The sequence below is a fragment of the Suricata suricatta genome, chromosome 14, assembly GCF_006229205.1.
Source record: "Suricata suricatta isolate VVHF042 chromosome 14, meerkat_22Aug2017_6uvM2_HiC, whole genome shotgun sequence".
In the NCBI taxonomy this organism is placed as follows: Eukaryota; Metazoa; Chordata; class Mammalia; order Carnivora; family Herpestidae; genus Suricata; species Suricata suricatta.
The window spans coordinates 71,681,927-71,703,859 of NC_043713.1; the positions used below are offsets into that span (position 1 = coordinate 71,681,927).

At 42.7% G+C, this 21,933-nt stretch overlaps 1 protein-coding gene and 1 non-coding gene across 17 annotated transcripts in view; both read left to right on the plus strand.

The window, feature by feature from the left end:
• GIT2 (GIT ArfGAP 2) overlaps positions 1 to 21,933 on the plus strand; it is a 46,909-nt gene that overhangs the window by 17,217 nt on the left and 7,759 nt on the right. Inside the window, exons 9-18 of one of the 16 annotated variants that reach the window (XM_029922887.1) lie at positions 465 to 516; positions 3,708 to 3,780; positions 4,032 to 4,129; positions 5,150 to 5,261; positions 9,135 to 9,277; positions 11,316 to 11,465; positions 14,906 to 15,154; positions 16,783 to 16,872; positions 20,962 to 21,044; positions 21,603 to 21,791. In XM_029922887.1, the coding sequence (XP_029778747.1) occupies positions 465 to 516; positions 3,708 to 3,780; positions 4,032 to 4,129; positions 5,150 to 5,261; positions 9,135 to 9,277; positions 11,316 to 11,465; positions 14,906 to 15,154; positions 16,783 to 16,872; positions 20,962 to 21,044; positions 21,603 to 21,791 (1,239 nt within the window). Of the gene's footprint in view, positions 1 to 464; positions 517 to 3,707; positions 3,781 to 4,031; positions 4,130 to 5,149; positions 5,262 to 9,134; positions 9,278 to 11,315; positions 11,466 to 13,583; positions 14,360 to 14,905; positions 15,155 to 16,782; positions 16,873 to 18,868; positions 18,982 to 20,961; positions 21,045 to 21,602; positions 21,792 to 21,933 lie in introns of those variants that run through there. The other 15 variants (XM_029922890.1, XM_029922888.1, XM_029922891.1 and 12 more) reach the window with 15 other exon arrangements.
• LOC115278569 lies at positions 5,470 to 5,531 on the plus strand. The gene has a single exon (XR_003902973.1). It is a non-coding gene; the product is annotated as a U7 small nuclear RNA (small nuclear RNA).

Consider the following 21,933-nt stretch of genomic DNA (forward strand, 5'->3'; position numbering starts at 1 on the left):
CAGGAATGAACTTGAAGTCCTTATTTATCCAATTCCCTTTGCACAAATACTGTCAAAAGTTTCTGAGATGATCAGCTACTATTCTAGATGTAATCTTGCCATTCTGGTTTTTCACATTCTGCTCTTTTCATATTTCCTTCTATTGTGCTTTTTTTTAATACTTGAAGAATTGTAACTTTTCACATAAAGGGGCTGGTACCTAGCCTGGCAGTAGTTTTTGTTTTTTAGTTATTCAGTGATTATTTTTTTCTTTTCTATGTTACATGAGTGTGATATTTCTAAAAGGAGTTACAAGTTCTTCTGTTCAAAGCTTTCTCAGTAACTCTAATGGGCTGTAGAAGTTCTGTTTCTGACCATGTCCATGAAATGTAATAAGTCTCGATGTCTTGACTATCTTCATCTTCTACAAAGCTTACAAAAATGGTTTTTATTTATTTGCTTATTGGTTTTGTACATTTTCTTAGCAGCCTGGATTTGTCTGAATTGGCAAAAGCTGCTAAGAAGAAACTTCAATCTGTGAGTATCTCTGTTCCCTAGTGAAGTTCAGGGTGGGAAACCATGCATCCTTCCTAATGCCTGTCCTCAGCCCGTTAGCCTTTGCATCAGATGACTTTGTTTCATACTCTCAGATGTTGTTAAATCAGAAGCAGAGCATTGAGTACATAGAGAAGAAGATAGAAAGTACTATTAACGTTAGTAGATCCATTTTATTGGCTCTGCTTCAAGTGATAGTATTTTTCTGTGTCATTTTGGAAGGGAAGGCTGTGCCTTTGACATTAGGAAGCTGTTTCTCCTAAGAGTTCATTAGTTTCCTTCCACATACAAGAGTAAGTGGGACACACTTCTTGGGATTCCTTCTGGTAGCCTCCTAACACACTAGGGAATGGCACAATTTGATGCTGCAATGGTGAGTACCGGGGCTCTCCTTGCTGTCATCTGGGACCCAGCCACCAGTATCACAGTCTTGCTTAGCCCATGTCATTCATCAGAGCTTCATAAGTGTGTGCTTTCGAGGGCTGGTGGTCCCGCCCCGGGTGCGCGCTCAGAGCTCACCCAGCTCTGCAGGTCACAGCCTCCCTTCAGTCTGCGTGCTTCTTTCCGGCCTGCCCACTTCAGCCCTAGGCAGCACCCTGACCAGCCAGCTGCCCTGGGAGCACTTTCCCTTTGTTGGGACCCCACAGGTGAAGCCTCACCTGGGTGCTTCCCCACCACTGTAACCACTAGATTGCGTGCCTTGAGCTGTTCTCACAGCCTTCTGGATCAGAACCAAGCTTCCTAACTTCTTTTCTTAACCTCGAAGGGCATCATCGAGTTCCCACTGTTCAGTTTTTGCCCTGCTTTCCATCCGGTTCCTACTGTGTGCCTGCGCACATGCATGTACCTGTGTGTGCGTACGTGTGCATGTACGCATGTGCACAAACACAAGTGTTTATTTCTTTTTGTGTTTACACTCTCTAAAGCCACCTTCAAGTCCTCTTTTGGGAATCCGCTCTTTCTGCAGTGTTCTCCTTCCCCAGCTTCCAGCCCTTTTGTCATTCAAGTAACTGATATCTGACCACCTTGACAGTATAGTTGGGAGTTTCCCCACGCCTGACTCTGAAGCTGCAGCTCCCCTAATGTATGACTTTCTCCTCGTTCCTCTTCACTAGCACTCCAAATAATACTAAGTACTGAATATGACATAAAAGTGAGTCTGTCATTGCTAGTATTTAACTGTGGTATGAAATAAATGTATTTTATGCAATCTGGTGTCTTTGTGTTCTGTATCCGTGGTTATGTGTGTCTGTGTCATGGTTCAGTGATTAAGATCATAAGCTTTAGAATCAGGTAGAACTAAATAGTCTGTGGTTTTATTTTAATTACTTAAGAGTATATAAGCCACTTTTTATTTTAAATAATTAAAACATTATACATAATACTCAGGCTCCCTTAACTAACCTACATTTGCTAGGCTGAATGTACTACATAAAGGTGGGGTTATGTCTGGAATATTGCTAGAATGTGGCAGGCACTAGATAAGCATATGGAACAAAGTTGAGTACAGAGCCCCAGAACCTGGGCTGTGGTCAGACCGGTCAGGTATAGAGCTCATCTCTGACAAGCTCCGTAGCCTCTCTGCCTTGGTGTCCTCTCCCGGAAAGGGGGCCAATGTCCCATCAGCGGCTGCAGGTTTGAACTGCTCAGTGAGACAGGCTGCTGTCGTTACTTATTGGCCCCACCCAGTGGTGTCCTCCTCACAGGCGATGGCTTGATCCGTGCCACTACAGTGTTTATCCCCCAGGCTCTCCCTCCCTCCCTAATAAGAAATGGAGAAAAATATAATTAGACTAATGTGTTTCTTGTATTAGTAATGTTAACATTTGGAGAGACTTAAACTTGGATCTCAGGTCCATCACTTGCTGCCTTTGTGACTTTAGGCAAACTGCTAACTTCTGGGCGTCAATTTCCTTGTCTGTAGAATGGGATAATAGTAGTTCCTATCTTCATAGAAGTGTCATGAGTATTAATATGATGATAGTAGCACAGTACCTGAGGTGTAAGCCCTCAGTCAGTATTGCTGTTGTAGTTACTGTTAGTAATAATAACCTTAGCTTCTAGCCGCTTGCTGGAAAGAGACTGGATATTTGTGATGCAAGTTTAGGTCCCCAGTCCCTCATCACCTTATCCAGAAAAATGTTTTCAGGGGTTGTTTTCAATTATAAATATAAATTAACCACACTAGAGAAAATTTGGAAAATGGACAAGGGGAATCATTTTCATTCACTGTATTCTTAATGGAATCAGGCTCAGTATTTTGATACGTTTCTTCTAATTCTTGTTTCATATGCCTATCATTTTTTTGAATGGAAGCTCAGTCATAATTATAGGATTTTATATCCTGCTGCTTTCACCCAACATTTGTATCCGTTTTAGCAAGCTCCCACAAGGTCTGTGTAGCCAGCATTTTAAATTGCCACATAAACTTCCTTCCGGTCAGTGTGTGCTGGGTATTTACTAGGCCCATCTCTGTGCCAGGTACTGTGTGTGGACATGAATATAGTTGGGAATAAAAGAAATTCAGTGTCAGCTAAACAGGGACCATCACCAAGCATCTGGGTGTGTTTTATGAGGGGAAAAGTGCAGAGAACTAGAGCCATCCTGGCAGAGGCTTAACCTCACCTGGATTGAATAGGACCCTAAGTGTCTTACCTGTCCCAGTGGCTGCCAGGCAGGCGCCCCAGGCGGTGTGGACATTGGTTTGTTGGCCGCCACTGCACAATGTACTGAGTATAGACAGGCAGTTTTTGGGGGACACTCGGTTCAAAAGGGGATTGGAGGCCTGCTTACTGAAGAATATAGCAGAGACTTGAGGCTCTGGCAACTGCTCCAGAATAGAAGAGGGGACCTTACAGGGGACGTCCCGTGAAGAGTGGAGGACTGGACCCTACTTCTGAGATTGTGCACTTTGGACACCTCTTACCTCCTTTATCTATAGAACACCCCGTTTACATATTACACAGGAGTGAGTGAGGCTGCTGTGGGAGGCAGAAGTTTCTGGAGGAGCTGTACTGTTTTGGATGTTATTATCTGTTTAACAGTGGGTATTTTACCAAGCACTGGCTTTTGTTAAGACATTGACAATAAAAGGGTGAATAAGTCACAATGCCCACTCATCCTTCTGGTGTTAATCCTTATCCCTTGTGTTCCTGATATTTTTTTACTTGCAGCTAAGTAATCATTTGTTTGAAGAACTTGCCATGGACGTGTACGATGAAGTTGACAGGCGAGAGACTGATGCAGGTGACTCAACACATGGTTTTTCTAATAAGCTTCTGTTGTCAGCGGGCAGTGACAGGCTGCCCACTTCAGTGTTTTACTTGCCTGATATCTCATGTCCTGATGATGCATGTGCTGACATTTACGTTTGTGTGTGTTGGTTTCGGAGTGTGCTTCCCTGGGTCTCCCACACGACATGGGAGCCACGGCTGTCAGAGGGGCAGTGGCGCACCCATGGTGATAAGATTCTATCTCTGGCTCTTTCCTCTGGCTAGTCTGGCTTGCCACGCAAAACCACAGCACCCTGGTAACCGAGACAACTGTCGTCCCCTTCCTTCCGGTCAATCCTGAGTACTCTTCAACACGGAATCAGGCAAGTGGCCGAGGCTGAGGAGGAACTAGTAGTGTTTTTTGGGCAATGGCTGATAATGTGGTATTCCATTTTCCCAGGAGAGGTATTTTACATTTTTTTGTTTGATTGAAATGTTGACTGTCCTTTATATATGCACACACACGGGCATGCGCCCAAAACTCAAGAAATTGGTAAAAGCAACAAATATAAATGGAAGCCTGTCAAAGAATATAGAACAACTCACAGAGGAAATATAAATGGCTACAAATTACCATATTAGTAATCAAAGAAAGCATTAATAAAAAGGCCTTAATGAAAATTTCCTTAATCAAATTACTAAAGGATGTAATAAAGGATACTTGAAGCCGGTAGGGGTATAGTGAAATGGGCTTTCTAATGCTACACGTGAGAGTTTACATTGTTGTAGGTTTCAGAAAATGTACTAGCTGATTTTAAAAGCCTCAAAATTAAGTCCATCCTTTCATACCAGAAATTTTTAGTTGAGTATATATGCTAGTAAGATAAAAATACAAAGATTTATGCACGGTGATTTTCTTCAAAGCACTGTATAAAATAATAGAGCATTCAAAACAGCCCAAGCACCCATCAGGAGGAGAAGGGTTGAGTAAATTGGGAAGGTCTTTTAATGTTTATTGATTAACGGCAATATATAATGAATGCAGTCCCAGCATTTATAAATTTATCTTGAAATTTAAAAATTTCCTTCCAAATTAATTTTTCATTATTAGGTCTACTTTAAAATTGAATTGATGGAAAAAAGCATCTTTTTTTTTTTTTTGGTTTGGTTCACAGAAATAAATATGCACTGTGAGAATTTAAATGGTATCTGGTTCTCTTAAGTAGATGGATCTAGACTATTTGCAAGGAAAACATTGATGTGTGACTCCATTAACCTGCGGTGGTACTTTGATCATGCTCAGAAGTCTTTGCTGAAATCTGACAACGTGTAACTGGTTTCTCGTGAATATTGATGCATATATTTTCACATTTGAGAATGTTTCCAATTTTTTTCTCACTTAGGGCAGACAGAAACTAGCTCGTTTTAACGCCCATGAATTTGCCACACTGGTCATCGACATTCTCAGTGATGCCAAGAGGAGACAGCAAGGCAGTCCTCTTTCTGGTTCAAAAGGTAACTGTTTCAATTTGCTGCTTTGGTCTTCTAAAACTGTACACACATGTTAAATTTAAAATTATAAATTTATTAAAGTAATCATAATGAAAAGTTTACCTTTTTTGAGCCCTGATGAATGATAAATATTTCATTGTTACTGCTATTCAAATTTATCCTGTATGTTTCTTTCTCTTAGATCATCTATCTTCCTATAAAATTGCATCCTGAGTGCTACAGCTCTTTCAGAATTTGTCCGTCAGGTTTTCTACTCCTTAATGGAAACCCCCCACCCCTCCCAGTTAAAAAAAATTGCATCCTAAAATTAACTCAAAAGTCTGACTTAGGTGTTATTAAAGGGCATAAGAAAATCAACTCTCTTGATTGATATTACAGCTTACCTACTGTTGCTTACATACAAAACTGAGCTCTAAGTAATTGAAACTTAATACTATGAACATTAGATGTCTACAATAAGAATTGTTGTGATTTAAAATTGTGGAGAGCACCAAGCCCTATTTCCAAGGTACCTGTTGTATCTAGTTCAGTAGCTCAGCGTCCCAAGTCTGTGCTTAGGAACACACTTTTCCCCTATCTCCATTACTTTATATTTACTGTGTTTTTTCTAATTATAATACATTTTTTTAAGGTTACTTATTTTGAGAGAGAGACACAGTGTGCGCACACAAGTGGGGGATGGGGACAGTGAGAGAGAAGGGGAGAATCCCAAGCAGGTTCAGTGCTGTCAGTACAGAGCCTGAAGTGGGGCTCCCACGAACTGTGAGATCATGACCTGAGCCAAGATCAGGACCTGAGCCGAGATCAAGACTCAACTGACTGAGCCACCCAGGTGCCCCTAATATATGTTTTTTATTAGAAAGCATTTAAAAATTTTTAATGTTTATTTTTGAGAGAGAGAGCAGGGTAGGGGTAGGGGCAAGGAGCAGGGAGAGAGAGGGAGACACAGAATCCGAAGTAGGCTCCAGACTCTTGAGCTGTCAGCACAGAACCTGACAGGGGCTCAAGCCCACAAACTGTGAGATCATGACCTGAGCCGACGTTGGCTCAGTCACTTAAGTGACTGAGCCACCCAGATGCCCCTAATTATAAAGCATTTAAGTGGAAGAAATATGAACCATAAAAATTAAGTTTTCAGTTAGCATAGTATTCCCCAGAGATAGTAATCATCAACTGACATCAGTTCTCGAGTTTACTGGTTCAACAGGAATAAGCAAATTCTAAGAAAATTTACTAAATTTTGGTGCAGTGATATGGTTCTTACTAAATTTGAAATGTCAAAATGTGCATGCTCTTATTTGGTGGTTCCATTTCTAGCTAATTGAGGGTAAATAATCAGAGCTGTTACACATATACATAACACCGAAAACATTAGAAACAAGTAACAGAGCAGTGAAAATCACATATTTGAATAGTGCAGACTTTTTTTTTTCAAATATAGAATGATATAAAGTAACAAATCAGGTTTTTTTTAAAGGTTTAGTTTAATCTCAGTTTTGTAAGGAGAACATTTATACACATATGTACAAGTGAATATATCACATGGGGGTACTGTGTAAATACATAATCCTCATTATTTGCAGATCCCATATTTGTAAATTCATCTGTTAACTGAAATTCTCTGTAACCTCAACATCAGTACTCTCAGGACTCCCCATGGAAACTCGTGGACATGTGCAGAGTGGCAAAATATTTGAGTCACCCAAAACACACATGCCCAGCTGAAACTGAACTAGGCCGTGCTCTGCCTTTTTGTCTCAATTCTCATCCTGTTAACAAGTGTCCTTCTTAGGTCTGCTTAGTACCACATTTTTACATTTTTGTGCTTTTTGTTGTTGATTTTGCTGCTTAAAATGGCCCCGAGGCATGGTGCTGACATGCTGTCTGGGGCTCCTAAGTACATGGAGGCTGTGATGTGCCTCATGGAGAAAACACCTGTGTCAGATAAACTTCGTTCGCACGTGAGTTGGATAGTGCTGTTGGCTGTGAGTTCAATGTTAATGAATCAACAATGTATATTAAAGGTGTTTTTATAGGGTGCTTGAGTGGCTCACTTGGTCGAGTGTCTGACTTTAGCTCAGGTCATGAACTCATGGTTCATGGGTTTGAGCCCCATATTGGGCTCTTTGCTGACAACTCAGAGCCTGGAGCCTGCTTTGATTCTGTGTCTCCCTCTCTCTCTCTCTTTCTTCCTCACTCGAGCTCATGTTCTCTCTCTCTCTCTCAAAAATAAATAAACATTAAAAAAATTTTTTTCAAAAGGTGTTTTTAGGAGCACCTCAGTGGCTCCATCTCAGTTATGTGTCTGACTCCTGATTTCGGCTCAGGTCATGATCTCATGGTTCATGGGTTTGAGCCCCACTTTGGGCCCTTCACTGACAGCACAGAGCCTGCTTGGGATTCTCTCTTTCTGCTCCTCTGTATGCGTACTCTCTCTCTCTCTCTCAAAATAAATAAAGAGACATTAAATATATACTTATTTAATGTTTATTTATTTTAGGGAGAGAGAGAGAGAGAGAAAGAGCACAAGTTGACAGGGGGAGGGGGTAGGGAGAGGAAGACAGAGGAGCTGAAGCGGGGTCTGCACTGACAGCAGCGTCAGATGCGGTGCTCAAACCCACAAACCGTGAGATCAAAGCCTGAGCTGAAGTCAGATGCTTAACCAACCAAGCTACCCAGGTGCCCGTAAAAATATATATGGTTTTTTAAAAAGGTGTCTTTAAACAGAAACACACATAAAGTAGGGTTCTGTATTGATTGGTTGACAAAAATGTCAAAAATATGAGCAGAGGCTGGCAGGAACTCAACCTTGTGTTTCCACGGGAACAATGGTCAGTGGTTCAGGAGTTGCTAATTTAGTCTTCACAGCAACTTTCTATACCAACTGTAGATACTGACATTGTTTCTTTATATGTATATGTTTAGGGAAAAGACTGGAATGGTATAGACTGAAATAAATCAATGGCTAGGAGTGATTACCATTATTCTGTATTGATTATTGCTTCTTTTCTATTATTATTATTATTATTATTATATATTTTTTAGTTAGAGTAAGTGGGATAGTATATGAAGCGAGCACTAGAGTAAGTGGGATAGAGGGGCAGAGAGAGAGAGAGAGAGAGAGAGAGAGAGAGAGAATCCTAAGCAGGCTCTAGCACAGAGCCCAGTGTGGGACCCTAGGATCATGACCTGAGCTAAAATTAGGAGTTAGACACTCAACCCAACTGAGTGACCCAGGTGCTCCAACATTGAGTATTATTTTTGTAGTCAGATGATACATGTATTTTAAATATTAATTTGAAAAACTAAAAAAAATTAAAATTCCTTTTGATTAACCATAATTTATCACCCAGATATAAGCCAGAAATAACATTGGAAATCAGAGGTCAGCTTGAGTTGCCTGAGTGCCTGAGAGAAGTTGGAGAGACTTGGATAATTTGTGAAATCTTTCCTTCTAAGCACGTTAGAGTCTGGCATCATCCCTGCTCCCTGTAGACCATCCTTTCCTTGTGTGGGTGTGTGTGTCCACTGGGCCCTTTTGTCCTCTCTGGCAGTCAGCTGACTAAATGCCAGGCGCCTGTTCTTTGAGCACCAAGTTTACTAGACTCCATTTTAACAGTTCCTTTTTCATGGCATTACCTTACAAACAAGCTACAATTAAAACTGAATCACAGTTAATCTTCCAATAGTTACAGTTTTATTTCCATGAGTTGGAACTAAGCTCTGTGCTCTGTCTCCCCGAATAATGAGAAACTTGGGAGCCTGCCTTCTCCATCTGAACAGCACTTTCCTAAAGTGCAGGGATAAACACCTCCACGCAGTTGATAGGGAGGAGTTTTTTAAGCCTGAAGAAAAGTTATTTGCTTCTATTGATAGACAATGTGGAGCTCATCCTGAAAACAATCAGTAACCAGCACAGCGTTGAGAGTCAGGACAATGACCAGCCGGACTATGACAGCGTGGCCTCAGATGAAGACACGGATCTGGAAGCTACTGCAAGCAAGGCAAACAGGCAGAAGGTGAGGTGACATGTTGCACCCAGAAAGGGAGAATATGTCTCTTTTTGAAATCTTAACCTCTGCAAAATCACCTTATTTGTAAACCACTGTGAAAAGTACTTGGAGGTAATGTTCAGCTCACTACCAACTTGGACCAATGAGGTAAATAGGAGGTCCATATCCCGAGGTCCATTGCTGAATCACAGCTTCAGTCATGACTTTATAAAACTTGTGAGGAGAGTGCAATGTGTTTTATTCTTCGTTGAGTGACTTCTCTGGATAATACTCTCCCGAATGAGGCCTGGTCCCTTTCCTGTGAGGCGGTCCCTGCCTATTAGGAGAAACAACTGCTATCAGTGGTACAAAGTGTCATAAGAAGCACAAACGGAAGCTAGGGGGTAGAGGTATGTGAGGAGATGCAGCTTGTTGCTGAGGACGGGTGTCCAGGGAGGCTATGTAAATGGGCTGCCAGTTAATATACATGTGCCTTAAAGGATGCATGGGGCCAGGCGTGTGGAAAGGCAGAGGGAAGGTGAAAGAGGGCATCTGGGGGATCCCGCTCATGTGTAGAGACAGCCTGAAATGAGTGGGACTCAGAGCTGCAGCAGAGGGCAGGGCTCACACCATGGAGGAATGTGATGCCAGACTGAAGAGTTTACACCTTGGCGGACAGTACAGAGCCCCAGAAGCTCTTAGGCAGGGCAGGAGGGTCAGGTCAGCAGTTTTGGTTCCTCTCTTTGGGGAGGAGTGTTCTTGGCGGGTCAGAGAGTGGAGGAAGATAGGAAACCCAGCTGGGGTACTGCTGGAGGTCCAGACAAGAGCTGACGCAGGCCGCCGTGGGCCCGATGCTGAGAGAGTCTGGGTGGAAGGAAAGTCACTGTAGCAGAGTGAACCTGGGCCCAGGGAGAAGGAGCAGAGGCCTGGCCGGTGCACCCACTGCTGAGTCACTAGGACCTCGCCCCAGATCAGCCCACAGAGGGACTCAGCAAACGTTTGAGAATGGATAGACAGGAAAACAAATAAACAGGTCTCAGTGATATTGGATGTGTGCACTGGGGGGATAGACTTAAAAAGGATGTGCCCAGAGCTGTCCAGCTCACATGATTACGGGAAGGGTGGTGCCACTGGCAGATGAGGGGATGTGGAGAGATCAGCAAAGGTCACTTGCCCCATCTGATCTGCCTCTACCCAGTGTCCCCAAGCACCAGATTGAGTCAGAGTGAAAGCCAAAGTCATGATGGCATCCTTCCAACTGACCTCCTCCTCTTTGCCTTGCACATCCGCACCCTCTAGCTGAGCTCTGCCACTGGCTAGAATGTTCCTCTTCCAGACAGCCACTCGACTAATGTCCTTCCAGCTGTTACTGGTGCCTCACCTACCCAAAGGCTTAACCCACCTGTCTCATTAAAATGCACCCAACTTCACCCCTATTTCTCTTCCTGGTCCCCCACCCTGCTCCATTTTCTCTCTTTTCCACAGCACTTGTCATCTTCTGTCCTTCTCTCTGCTGGGGTGTAAACACTGTGAAAGCAGGAATCTTTGTTTTCTTTTTTACACATCCGAAGTCCCTAGAACACTGCCTGATGCATAATACAAATAGATTGGAATGAAGGAATTACTGAAAGAATGAATTTAAAAAAAAAAAAAGGAGGGCACCTGGCTGGTTCAGTTGGAAGAGCATGCAACTCTTGATCTTGGGGTTGTGAGTTTGAGTCCCATATTGGGCGCAGAGATTACTTAAAAATAAAACCTTTCAGAAAAAAGGAATGGGCAAGAGAAAGGCAGGCAATACCAGTCAAATGCAGTGGGAGAGTCATCATCAGACTAGATTTAGGGCCGCACCTCCTGTTCTGTTAGAAAATATTGACTCTAATATTTTTCAAGTATTACAGTAACCCTACCTTCATGTTTTATTTTTGCATTACTCCCTGAAGGCTTGATTTGGATTGATTAACTTTGCAGTCCAGCTGGCATGGTCAGACTTAGAAATTCTTTAGCTGTGAGTCTTGAATGTTATCATCATCTCCGATTGTGAACATTTTCCCCAATTTATTTTTAGAGCCTAGATTCAGATTTATCAGATGGACCAGTCACTGTGCAGGAATTTATGGAGGTCAAAAACGCTCTAGTGGCTTCTGAGGCCAAGATACAACAGCTAATGAAGGTGAATAACAACTTGAGTGACGAGCTGAGAATTATGCAGAAAAAGGTAACATGTCAATAAATGCCAGGATGATTGACTCTTTAACCCTGTAGCATAAGGAAGAATCCCAGGCACGATGCTTGTGGGCAGAGGGGGAAAAAAGCAAGTCATTGCAACAGACCTAAAATCCTTTGGGCCAAGCTGTCTTTTGGGAAGCAGTATGTATTTGGATTTCAGACGAAGTAGTTTGGATGGGAAATAAATCCAGAGTGAGTTTCCCAAGTAGTTGACATGTAGCAACCTAGTTGTAGCCACTCTTGCACTATTCCGTGCTCCCTGGGAATCTGCATGCCCCTCCAGTAATGCAAGTTCTTGCTATTGCTCATTCTAAAGACTAATCACACCGTGAAGACAGAGCAGACAAAATCCCTGGACAGGTGTCTGCCAACCAGCACTCCATGCAGGGGCTGCCGTCCCCACTCATTCTTAGTCTCAGTTGTTACCCACCAGCTCCAGCAACCCTGTCCCAGCCTCCCACCCCCCTGCCCTGTTTTCCACTGGTACTTCTGATTTCTGATGTCCTCAGAGCCTACAGCAGCATCTGCCACAGAGTAGGCACTTGGTAAATACAAGAAGACATGTTTTCATTTGCATGAACAAGAGCTGTACACTTGTAAGAGACAACCCCATTTGTCTGTTCACTGCTTTTGGGGAGAGAGAGAAATATATAAACATATTAATCCCTAAAAGGTGTGTAGCTAATAGTAGCATGGAATATGCTTAAGAGGGGGATTATGTACGTAGCTCTACAAGAAGCCTGAGAAAAGGAAGTTGCAAAAATTCTCAGTTCTGCCCAAGATTTTGTAGGTGCTGTCCCTATCATTCAGTCCTCTACAAGATAGTTTTGTATACTTCCTTTAAGCAGAAACAAAACAAAGTAAGTATCTGTGCCTTAAATCTGTCATTTGAAGAGTTGCGTTTCAGAATCATTATCAAGAACAGAGGACAAGGCTCACTCCCCTTGGAGCGTGTGTTCTGTGCCGGCCTAGCCCCGTCTAGGGCTGCCGTGTAGCTGTGAGCAAGGAAGACCAAGAGCCCTTTTGCTGTATAATCACACTTTCATGTCCTCTGACTTTTCTAAAGTGTCTTCTACTTAATGAATCATAGTTTGTCCCATTTACTGAACTAATAATTTTGTTGAGGTGACTTTCTGAAGCATGTCAACTTTGCTAGTGTAAATCAGTCTGCTAAGCATCACCTTTTTTTCCCTTTTTTTCCCCTAAAATGCTCCTTTAGTATTTATAGATATCACCAGAGATAACCTCATATCTTTGAAAAGAAATGTCTTGCAGAGTGAAATTATTTGCCATTGCTCATGGATTATGTCTTCAATTCTTAGAAATGGTCTTGATGTCAGGAACTATTGAATTATCTATAACTTTTCATTACCTGTTATACCCCTTCCAAACAAAAAAGTATGATCTGATTCTCATTAAGAGCGGTATCAATCAAATTTATGCTAGAACATCTCTCTCAAATACAGAGGACTAAAATTTTTTGAAATCGAGACAAGGAACTTGTGCTCATCAAAACACATTCAAGTAAAATCCACACTGGATGTTTTAGAGGCATGAAAAGCATTAAGATGAAGTTTCAGGTTTCAAGGCCTTGTCTAAAAACTCTGAGAGAAGGTTTCTACACAGACAGGCACGTGACCAGACACCCCAGTCACTCATCGAGGGGCATGTGTCTGTTCTCACTCCCTGCACTGTGTCCATTTCACTTTAGGACATGGGCTTCCTAATGAATAGTTGGCCAGGCACCTTAGGCCTGTCTCTGTCCTGGAATGTAGGGATTTTCAGTGGCTGCTTATCACTTTGCAGCTGTTCTTTGGAAAACAAGTCGCAGATAGAAGTTATACCCTGAAAGCCTTTGTGGTATGGAAGCAACCTGTCACTCTTTAGTGGATCACATATGGGAAAAAAAACATGAAATGAGGGTATTTCAGTGGCAGAGGCAGTAAGTCAGACTGTCACAGAAATTTGGCACTATTACTATAAAGTATGTAGAATTTGCTTATTTTGCAAAGATGTGTTGGTTTTGTTTCATAGTTAGGTAAACGTTCTTGTATGTTTATAGTTGACCAAGTAGCATGATTTGTATCTGATCTTTCATATTTAACAGTTGCTTGGAAAAGATGCTAATTAATGAAGAGGAGCAGCCACTATTGGTGTATTATTCACAGATCGGTGCTTTCTAAGTAAAAATTGAAAGTAACTCCTAACACTGAATGGGCTTGGTATTGAAAAAGTAATGATCTTCTGGTGCAAATACATTTGCTTGCGGACTTAAGCCTTGGCCCTGGTGGGGAATTTGGTCAGAGTTTACAGTCTCTGTCAAAGAGTAGACAGCTGAACTTACACCACCCCCAGCCTTTAAATTGTCACGGAAGATGAAGGAGCACCAGAGAGGAAGGACACTGTGCAGGACTGGACCCACTTAATTGTGTTTGAAATGCCAGACGCTAAGGAGTAACACGATTCCTTGCCGAGCCCCTAACTCTAATTCATCAAACACCATGAAGCAGCCTGCATGTGAGGAATGGAAAGAGCAATCAGGGTCTCCAGGTGACAGCCTCTAACTAAAATAGGGTGGTACCAGGCAGATTATAGAGTGTTTAAAGTTGACACTGCCATGGTCGCGTTTTTGAGTGACAAAAGCCAAAGGAGAGTGAGGCCAGGTATCCCGGCCCTGGCTGCAAGATGACCGGTCACCAGAGGGAACGTGTGCTACGTGGAGCTTTCAGACGAAGATGTTAACGTAGATCGATAGGCCTCCAGTTTCTTCGTGATATGTTAATATAGCAAACGTCCCATGACTCGCTTCCCTCTCTTTTTAAAAAAGTGCTAAATTGTTTGGAATATCAAGAGTATTTGTAATAAAAAATTTGTTGATCACAATTTTCCTTGTTGGCTTTTTGGGAAGCAGTAGTTCATCTGACTTTTCATAAGCTGAACTTCCCTGTCTTTCTTGCTTCGCAAAGCCCCACGGTCATCTGTGCTGCTTCCCTGGCGTCTGCTGGCATCTGTGGCATTTGCACATCTCTCAGGGCTCATTTGAAAAGCAAGTTACCTAAGGGACATCTTCTAAGCTCTTGCTTGAAACAGCCTAAGAATACCCCAGAGTACAGCTTGCCCGCAAACATTTCCCAGGCCCACCATGACCAGTTTTTAAGTGGTTAGACATTTCGTTTTTGAAGAGTCTAAACTGCAACTTTGCCACAGTGAGAAACTGAGCTGTTTAATTTGCTGAAATGATGAAGTGAGTTGATTGCGTGTCCCTCATTCTGGGAGAGAGTTCTTGTTTGTAGTCGCCTGTAACTTTCAACCCAGCTAGCTGTTACTGTTCTTACTGTTTAAAGCTGGTAGTTGTATGCATTTACTTGGTGTTTGCTTTTTCTGCTTGCTATAGAAAAACACCGTCCCACTGCCAAACATTTCTTTCAGCTTCAAACACTCCAGAGTGAAAATTCGAACCTCAGGAAACAGGCCACAACCAATATATATCAGGTGCAAACTGGTTCTGAGTACACAGACACTTCCAACCACTCTTCCTTAAAGCGACGTCCATCTGCCCGGGGCAGTAGGCCCATGTCCATGTACGAGACGGGATCAGGTCAGAAACCGTATCTCCCAATGGGAGAATCGAACCACCCCGAAGAGAGCAGGACGAGACTCCAGCCTTTCCCTGCGCACGTAAGTAACACCACTGGCGCTTCTGCTGTTCACTCTCTGTCCAGCCTGACCCCTGCTTTCTCTCTTCTGAGCCTGCACATCCCATGTCTCCGCTTTGCCAAATTGGGCCAGGAGAGTTATCCTTGTGTTTGCTGTATTAACATGTCAACAGATGCTTGTTGTATTCCCACAAGCAGACAGGGCCTATTGGCTGAAGGTTTCCCAACAAAGTTTGGGATTCTGGCTCTTGTTCAGGCTCCACCCCAACCCATATCGATAATATCTATCCTAGCCAGCCAGTACGCAAACGTTCTTTGTAACAAGCTTTCTTCCCCAGTTATAAAAACAAAAACAGATTGTGAAGGTCACCAGCAAAATGCCGTCTTCTTTGAGGTAGACAGGCACTTGCCCCTTTATGAAATGGAGCCCTTAGAATCATGGTACCTTCTCTGCTCCTCCCAGTGGGTAGGTCTGGAAGCCTCCGGGCCTCTGCAGCCTCTCCACCCATGGTCAGCCTGCCTGCTTAACTTCTGCACCCCCCTTGTCCCCTTGGTGGAGAAAATGTGGGTTTGTCATTTCATAGAAATGAAATGTAAAAACTCTACACCAATTTTACAAGGATTGTATTCCAAAGATTGTGTTCTGTAACAGGTTGCTAACAACCTTATTTTACAATGGAATGAGTGTTGTGTTGTGTGGTTTTCACGTATTACATTTGTCCTGTGCTCGCTTCGGCAGCACATATACAACTATTACCTTTGCCTTGGATTAATTTTTTTTTAATCCCATGTTTTGATAGGACGCTATAGACCTTTGGAACTTCTGTTTTTTCAGAGACTAGTCTTTATTGTTTTTGAATGTAAAAGTATTTCTTCAAATTTTATAGGAGTTTCCAAAAAATTCTCAGAGTAAATGCAAAGTAAAGGATGTGGTCTAGTAAATTAAGCCCTAGTTTAATTTTGTCAAGCTTTAGTGTTGTAAAATTTCAGTGTTGTTATATTGTAATTAGGACTCCTTTACTTCAGCTTTTTAAGTTGTTTGGACTAAAACATCCCAAGGCAATTGATTTGATACATTTGGTGTAATAGAAATGCCATTGAACTAAGGGAAGAATCTTATATTTGTTTAGCTGAAAACAAAAGTTAGGAGAAGCAACTTTGTCAGTTTTCATGCTATACATTTTTATTTTAGAAACACTTAGAATGTAATGTCACTTTATTGCAAAAGTTCTGTATCTATATTAAAGAGTAGATTAATAACATAAACCAACTTAACCATTTATATAGTTTCTCATTTTGCATGTGTCCTGATTAAAACACAAATACTTGTTTAAGGCTATCCATTAAAAACCTGTTGACAAAATTAATAAATTATGCTAGGTGTCCTCTTTTCTCTTATAGAAAAGTAGCTTTATAAATTCTGAGTAATTTTGGGAAGACAGCTCATTAAAGGAGCAAACATTTCTGGGGACCTGTCATCAGCTAGCGTGGCAGTCAGCCCGCCTGTCAGAAATTTCAGCACTGATCTCACGTAGTGAGTTGCTGTTTAGGATTCTTTGACCAGGAAACCCAGGCTGAACCCAGGGTAGGAGGTAGGGATTTTTGTTTGTTTTGTATTTTCCCCGAGCGTGTTTCTTTTTCCCCTTCCAGATTGGGAGGAGTGCGCTTGTGACCTCCTCTTCGTCTCTGCCTTCCTTCCCCTCCACACTTTCCTGGTCGAGGGATGAAAGCGCCCGAAGGGTTAAGTACACTCTCACCGGTCTGCTCTCTGGAGGAGGGGCAGTGCTCCTGGGCGCTTTGTGCTTCTCCTGGCCATCCTGTCCCTCCACTAACTGCCCTTCCATCCTGCATGAGGCAGTGCTCACCCCGGTGTCTCAGCACAGCGGTGCGCGGGCGCACGCACACGCGCATGTCTGTCTGAAGCGGTCTCCCTCTTGTCTAACTCCACGTTGCTCAGTTTCACTTAATATTTAACAGTGTTCCCAGTTCACCCTATAACATGTATTTGGAGCGTACGGTCTTTTTAAACTTCAGAAAATTAGCTGGCTGCTGGTTAAATATTGTAGCAGGGCAAAAAAAAAAAAAAAAAATTGTAGCAGGGCAAATATGTCAAATTTGTCCAGAGCAAGAGTTATCAGATATTTGGGCCAACTAAAACACTAAGATATCATCATGCTTTACTTTTTTTTTTGACCTGTTGACATTTTTTACGTGAACGCCATACCTGACGCATCCAGGTTTTACAGTCCCTTGTCCTACATCAGGACTGCAATACGTGACAGCATTGGAGGTGTAGGTGGCTGTTAGTATGAAGCTGTTCACTTGGTGAGTTGGTCAAGTCCAGCTTGCTGATGTATAATTTACTTTCCCAATAACCACACATGATTCAGTAAGCTCCTTTTAGAGTAGGCAGACACCAGTGTTTATTAAGCACCTTCTCCACACCCAGCCTCTTGGTAAGTCAGAGGGTCCTAGGGCCTCCCTGCTCCCAGAGGCACTATCAGCTTAAAACATCCTTTCCTGGGCTACCTGGCTGGCCCAGTCAGAAGAGTGTGGGACTCTTGATCTCAGAGTCATGAGTTTGAGCCCCACATTGGGTGTAGAGATTACTTAAATTTAAAAGAAAAAAAAAATTTCTTTCCTGCACAAAGTACATGATGGCAAGCTGGGATTGTCATGGTGGAGAGAGTACAGGCTTTGATGACCCGAGTTCAGGTCATGGCCCACTCTTTCTTTAACAGAAGGATAATGTAACCTGTCAGAGAGGAGGGAAGGTGGCCATGCGTGAGGCGCCACCCTCACGGACAGGGTGGGGTTTGCTCTCGGCCTTTTACCATTCCCTCCACCACAGTAGGAGTGACAGAGTCATTCTTTCCCAGTGCCAGTGCCATATGGCTGGCTCACCGAGGCCCTCTGGGGCTCTCTTCCGCACTTGGAGGTAATCTATTGGAAAGAAATCTTGATGTGCAATACTGAGTCTTCTGAGCAATGCTGAAGTTGAACTGCAATGTTTTTATTATATTTTTTTCAGTCAAATAAGGGACAGTTAAACAGAAATGAAACCTCCTTTGAAATTTTGTTAATAAGAGTCAAATCTCTTTTGCCCACTGGATGATTTGTCTTTTAAAAAAATCTGCCTTCTTTGGTAGTTTTGAGGATTCTTGCAAGGACTTCCTGCTGAGACAGCATTTTATACAAGATTAACAATTACATCATTGAAACTGATCATCTTGATTATTCCTGACTGATCATTATGAGTTTAGGTATTTCTGGCATGTCTGTATTCAGAGACAACTGCACATCTGTTCAGTAAACTGAACCAGCACCAGCTAGAAGGTAACTTTTCTATTAACAGCTTTGAGAGAGCAGCACTTTGAACTAATAGGTCTTGATCTTAGCTCTGCATGTGTACAGTAATTTTCATAAAATTAAATGCTGGCTAATTTGAAATCCTGTCCTATGCTTTTATTGACAACGATGAAAGACTGAATCCGTAAGTAACTGAGTTCCTGGATGGTTACGGCCATGTGTTATTTTCTGTGCTTGAGGAACATTTCGTGACTACTTTTATTAGATATAGGAGTTGTTACTCTTCTAAAATGTTTAAATGAGACCTGGTGCCTTTGATAATCGTGGGGTAATGCATTCGATTTGTAATTATCACATTTACCTCAAGGAAAGCAAAAAGATTGATTATAAGAATGTGAGATTTTCTGGGTTTAATTCTGTTTTCTAGATTTTTCCACTGGAGCAGCTCTGGATGAATTTTCTAGAATAATTATTTAAATGCAAGTTTTTTACATTTCATTAGTGTATGCACATGCATGTGTGTGTCTGCAAACACACACACATGCACGCACATACATTCATCCTTGTATATGCATGTATAAAAACTAAAGGAAAAGAAATGTAAAGATTAAGCATTCCCTGTAAAAGGTAAGATGGGGTATTTTTGTTTGCTTGTTTTGGGGGAGCTCTTTTTAGATCACCTCTGGAAGAGCCTGGTGTCCCCGTTCCCTGTACTAGGTACAGTGCCTAGCTTTGGTCTTCCAGCCACACTTATAGTGGTCAGTAACTCACCGATGGATTCATAAAGCCAGGTCAGAGTAAGGCAGCAGTTGAAGGAGAACTACTTACTGGTAGGAGATGTGAACACAGGGATATGGAAGGTTGTATATCTTGTAGAACTTAGCTTTACAGACTTCCCGTATGGCTCCAAGCCAGTACTTAAATCATTTGCCAGATGGATTTGAGTGGGAAAAGTATGAGTTCACGTTGAATTTTAGGAGCCTAGCAAGTGTCTTATACTAGAGTGGCTAGGACCAAATAGAACCCTCAAAAGTGGGGAAACCTCAGCACACAGATGAAGGGAACCCCTGCTCTGGGATGGGGAACAGAGGCCATGGGGGAGAGTAAAGCGAAATGTGGTGTGAATAAGGAGTCTTTCCCCACTGTGGGGCTGGCGGCCTTGCCTGTCCACATCCGGCCTTCAGAGGGCCAAGCAGCATTACCAGCAAGGGGCAAATAATGAGACTTCGTCTAGACTCTTAACTGACCTATACTATGGTAGCCATTCTTTTGGATGAAGCTACAAGGTCTCCATAGGTTTAAACAAGGCTCTTAGTTTACAGCTATATCTTTAGCCACGTTTTATTGCAGCATCGAGAAAATTCCTTAGTCACATAATTAACTTGGATTAAATTCAAGTATAAAGGTGGAAATGGCTCATATTTGTATTTTGCAAGGTAATCAGGTTAGGTTTTGAGTCAGCTGACTTCTAAAGGAAGAAAAATCTCAAGCATTATGGATAAAATAAATACTGAGGGAAAATTACGTTTATTAAACACTACAGAACTAACATAGTCTCCTTCAAAGGAATGTGTTCCCCTTCAAATTCTATCACCCTGGAAGGCACTCTACTTTGCCATGCTGCCACTTGCTCAAAATATTTTTAGGATTCTTCTTTTGAAACTGTGTCCCATTTTTTAATCTCCACAGTTGCATTAAATATTTATATTCTAAGGGATAGATGTTTTGGGGGAAACATAAAAGTGGTTGGAAACCAAGTGTTATGTCGGGTTAACCCGTTTTGGTTTTCACAAACAACATGCAGCAGTAAGTTAGTGATACTGGCTTTCTTGTGTGGCTCATATAAACCGTCTGGGAGGGCAGTTCTTGGAGAGCCCTAAATGTTTGGAACAGTGACAGTCCTCAGGGCACCAGGCATGGAACAGTGGAGGTGGTAGGAGACAGGACCTAGGTTCTCAGTGCTGGTTTTCTGCTGACTCTGTGGCACTGGCTTTGTCTCCCAGCCCGCTGGCCTTTCATTTTCTCATCTGATATTAGACTAGACAATCTACAGCTGGCTTCCAGCACTAACGGTCTGTGGGTATATAAGTACTGGCCTGTGCATTAGATTATAAACTCCATGTTCCTTAGAGAACTAAACACGGGTGTGCTGCCTTGCATGTCTGCGTTAGTTTATTCCAAGGATCTGTTTACGGAGTTGCCTCTGAGCTAAGAATAAAATGGTGCCAAGAAAGAAACCATTTCTGCATCGACCATTCATCTTTCACTAAATTTTCTTTCTTTTTTTTTTTTTTTGTATTTTTTTATCTTTGTTTGTTTGTTTTTGTATTTTTTATCTTTTTGTTTTGTTTTGTTTTGTATTTTTTTAATCTTCACTAAATTTTCAATAAAGAGTTGGCTCCTGTCCCAAGTGAGACCTGAGGCACAAAGCCCCCGTGGCCTAACAGGTAATGATTCCTAGGCAAGGCTCCCAAATGTCTTGTGCTCAAAACTAACGAGTGTTGCCTTTCTCTCTCTCAGGCATCCAGGCTGGAGAAGCAGAACAGCACACCTGAAAGTGACTATGACAACACCCCCAACGACACAGACCTGGACGACACGGGGTACAGCTGCGGGAGGACTGCCCCGGGGCGGGCTCTGGAACCCTAGACCTAGTGGCTGTGCTCACGGGACGCGGTTCATCCCCCACGTGTCTCCTCTCTATGTTCAGACCCGTAAGGTCATGAAATGTGGAGGCATAAGTTCGTAGTCCAACCTCTTATCCCATATTACTCCAGGGGCCTGTCACACATATCTCTGAGTGTCTGTAATGTGCTTAAAATCAGTACTTTACATCAACCTCAGATCGCATTCTACGCTTGTGCTCCAAGAGACAAGCTGGATTAGGGATGGCTTTATGACAGCACCCCTCGCTGCTCCCTTCTTTACCCTTTCTCGGGGAGTCATAATTTCCAGCCCTGTGGTAGAATGAAAGAGTTGCCCCGTGAGCTGTGGCCGCCTGTCGATGACACAGCCTCACTGTGAGCCCCTGCAAGACAGGATAAAGGACACCACAGAGCAGCCAGCTCATGCACCAGCGGATGCACACGCAGGGGCTCCTAGGAGCAGAGCAGCAGCTCGTGAGCACCTGTCACAGCAGGCCACTTCTTTAATGTCCGCAGGTCAGGCAGAAAGGGAAGGCAGAGGAGTGTGGTGTGGCAGGGTGATGGCTCGGTACCAGATACGGCAGAACCCCACGCAGCCCCAAGCCCCCTCCTCCCCAGCACAGAAGACGTCATCCGGAAAACCGAACAGATCACCAAAAACATACAGGAGCTCCTCCGAGCAGCTCAAGAAAATAAACATGACAGGTAAGGAAGTTTGAAAATCCTGCCTGGAAAAATGCATGCTTTGCAAGAGAGGCTACTCCATTGGGAACAGGAATTTTTTTTTTTAATTTTTTGAAAATTTCAGGTTTACATAACAGGCTTAAGAACAGATTTGTAAATTTGG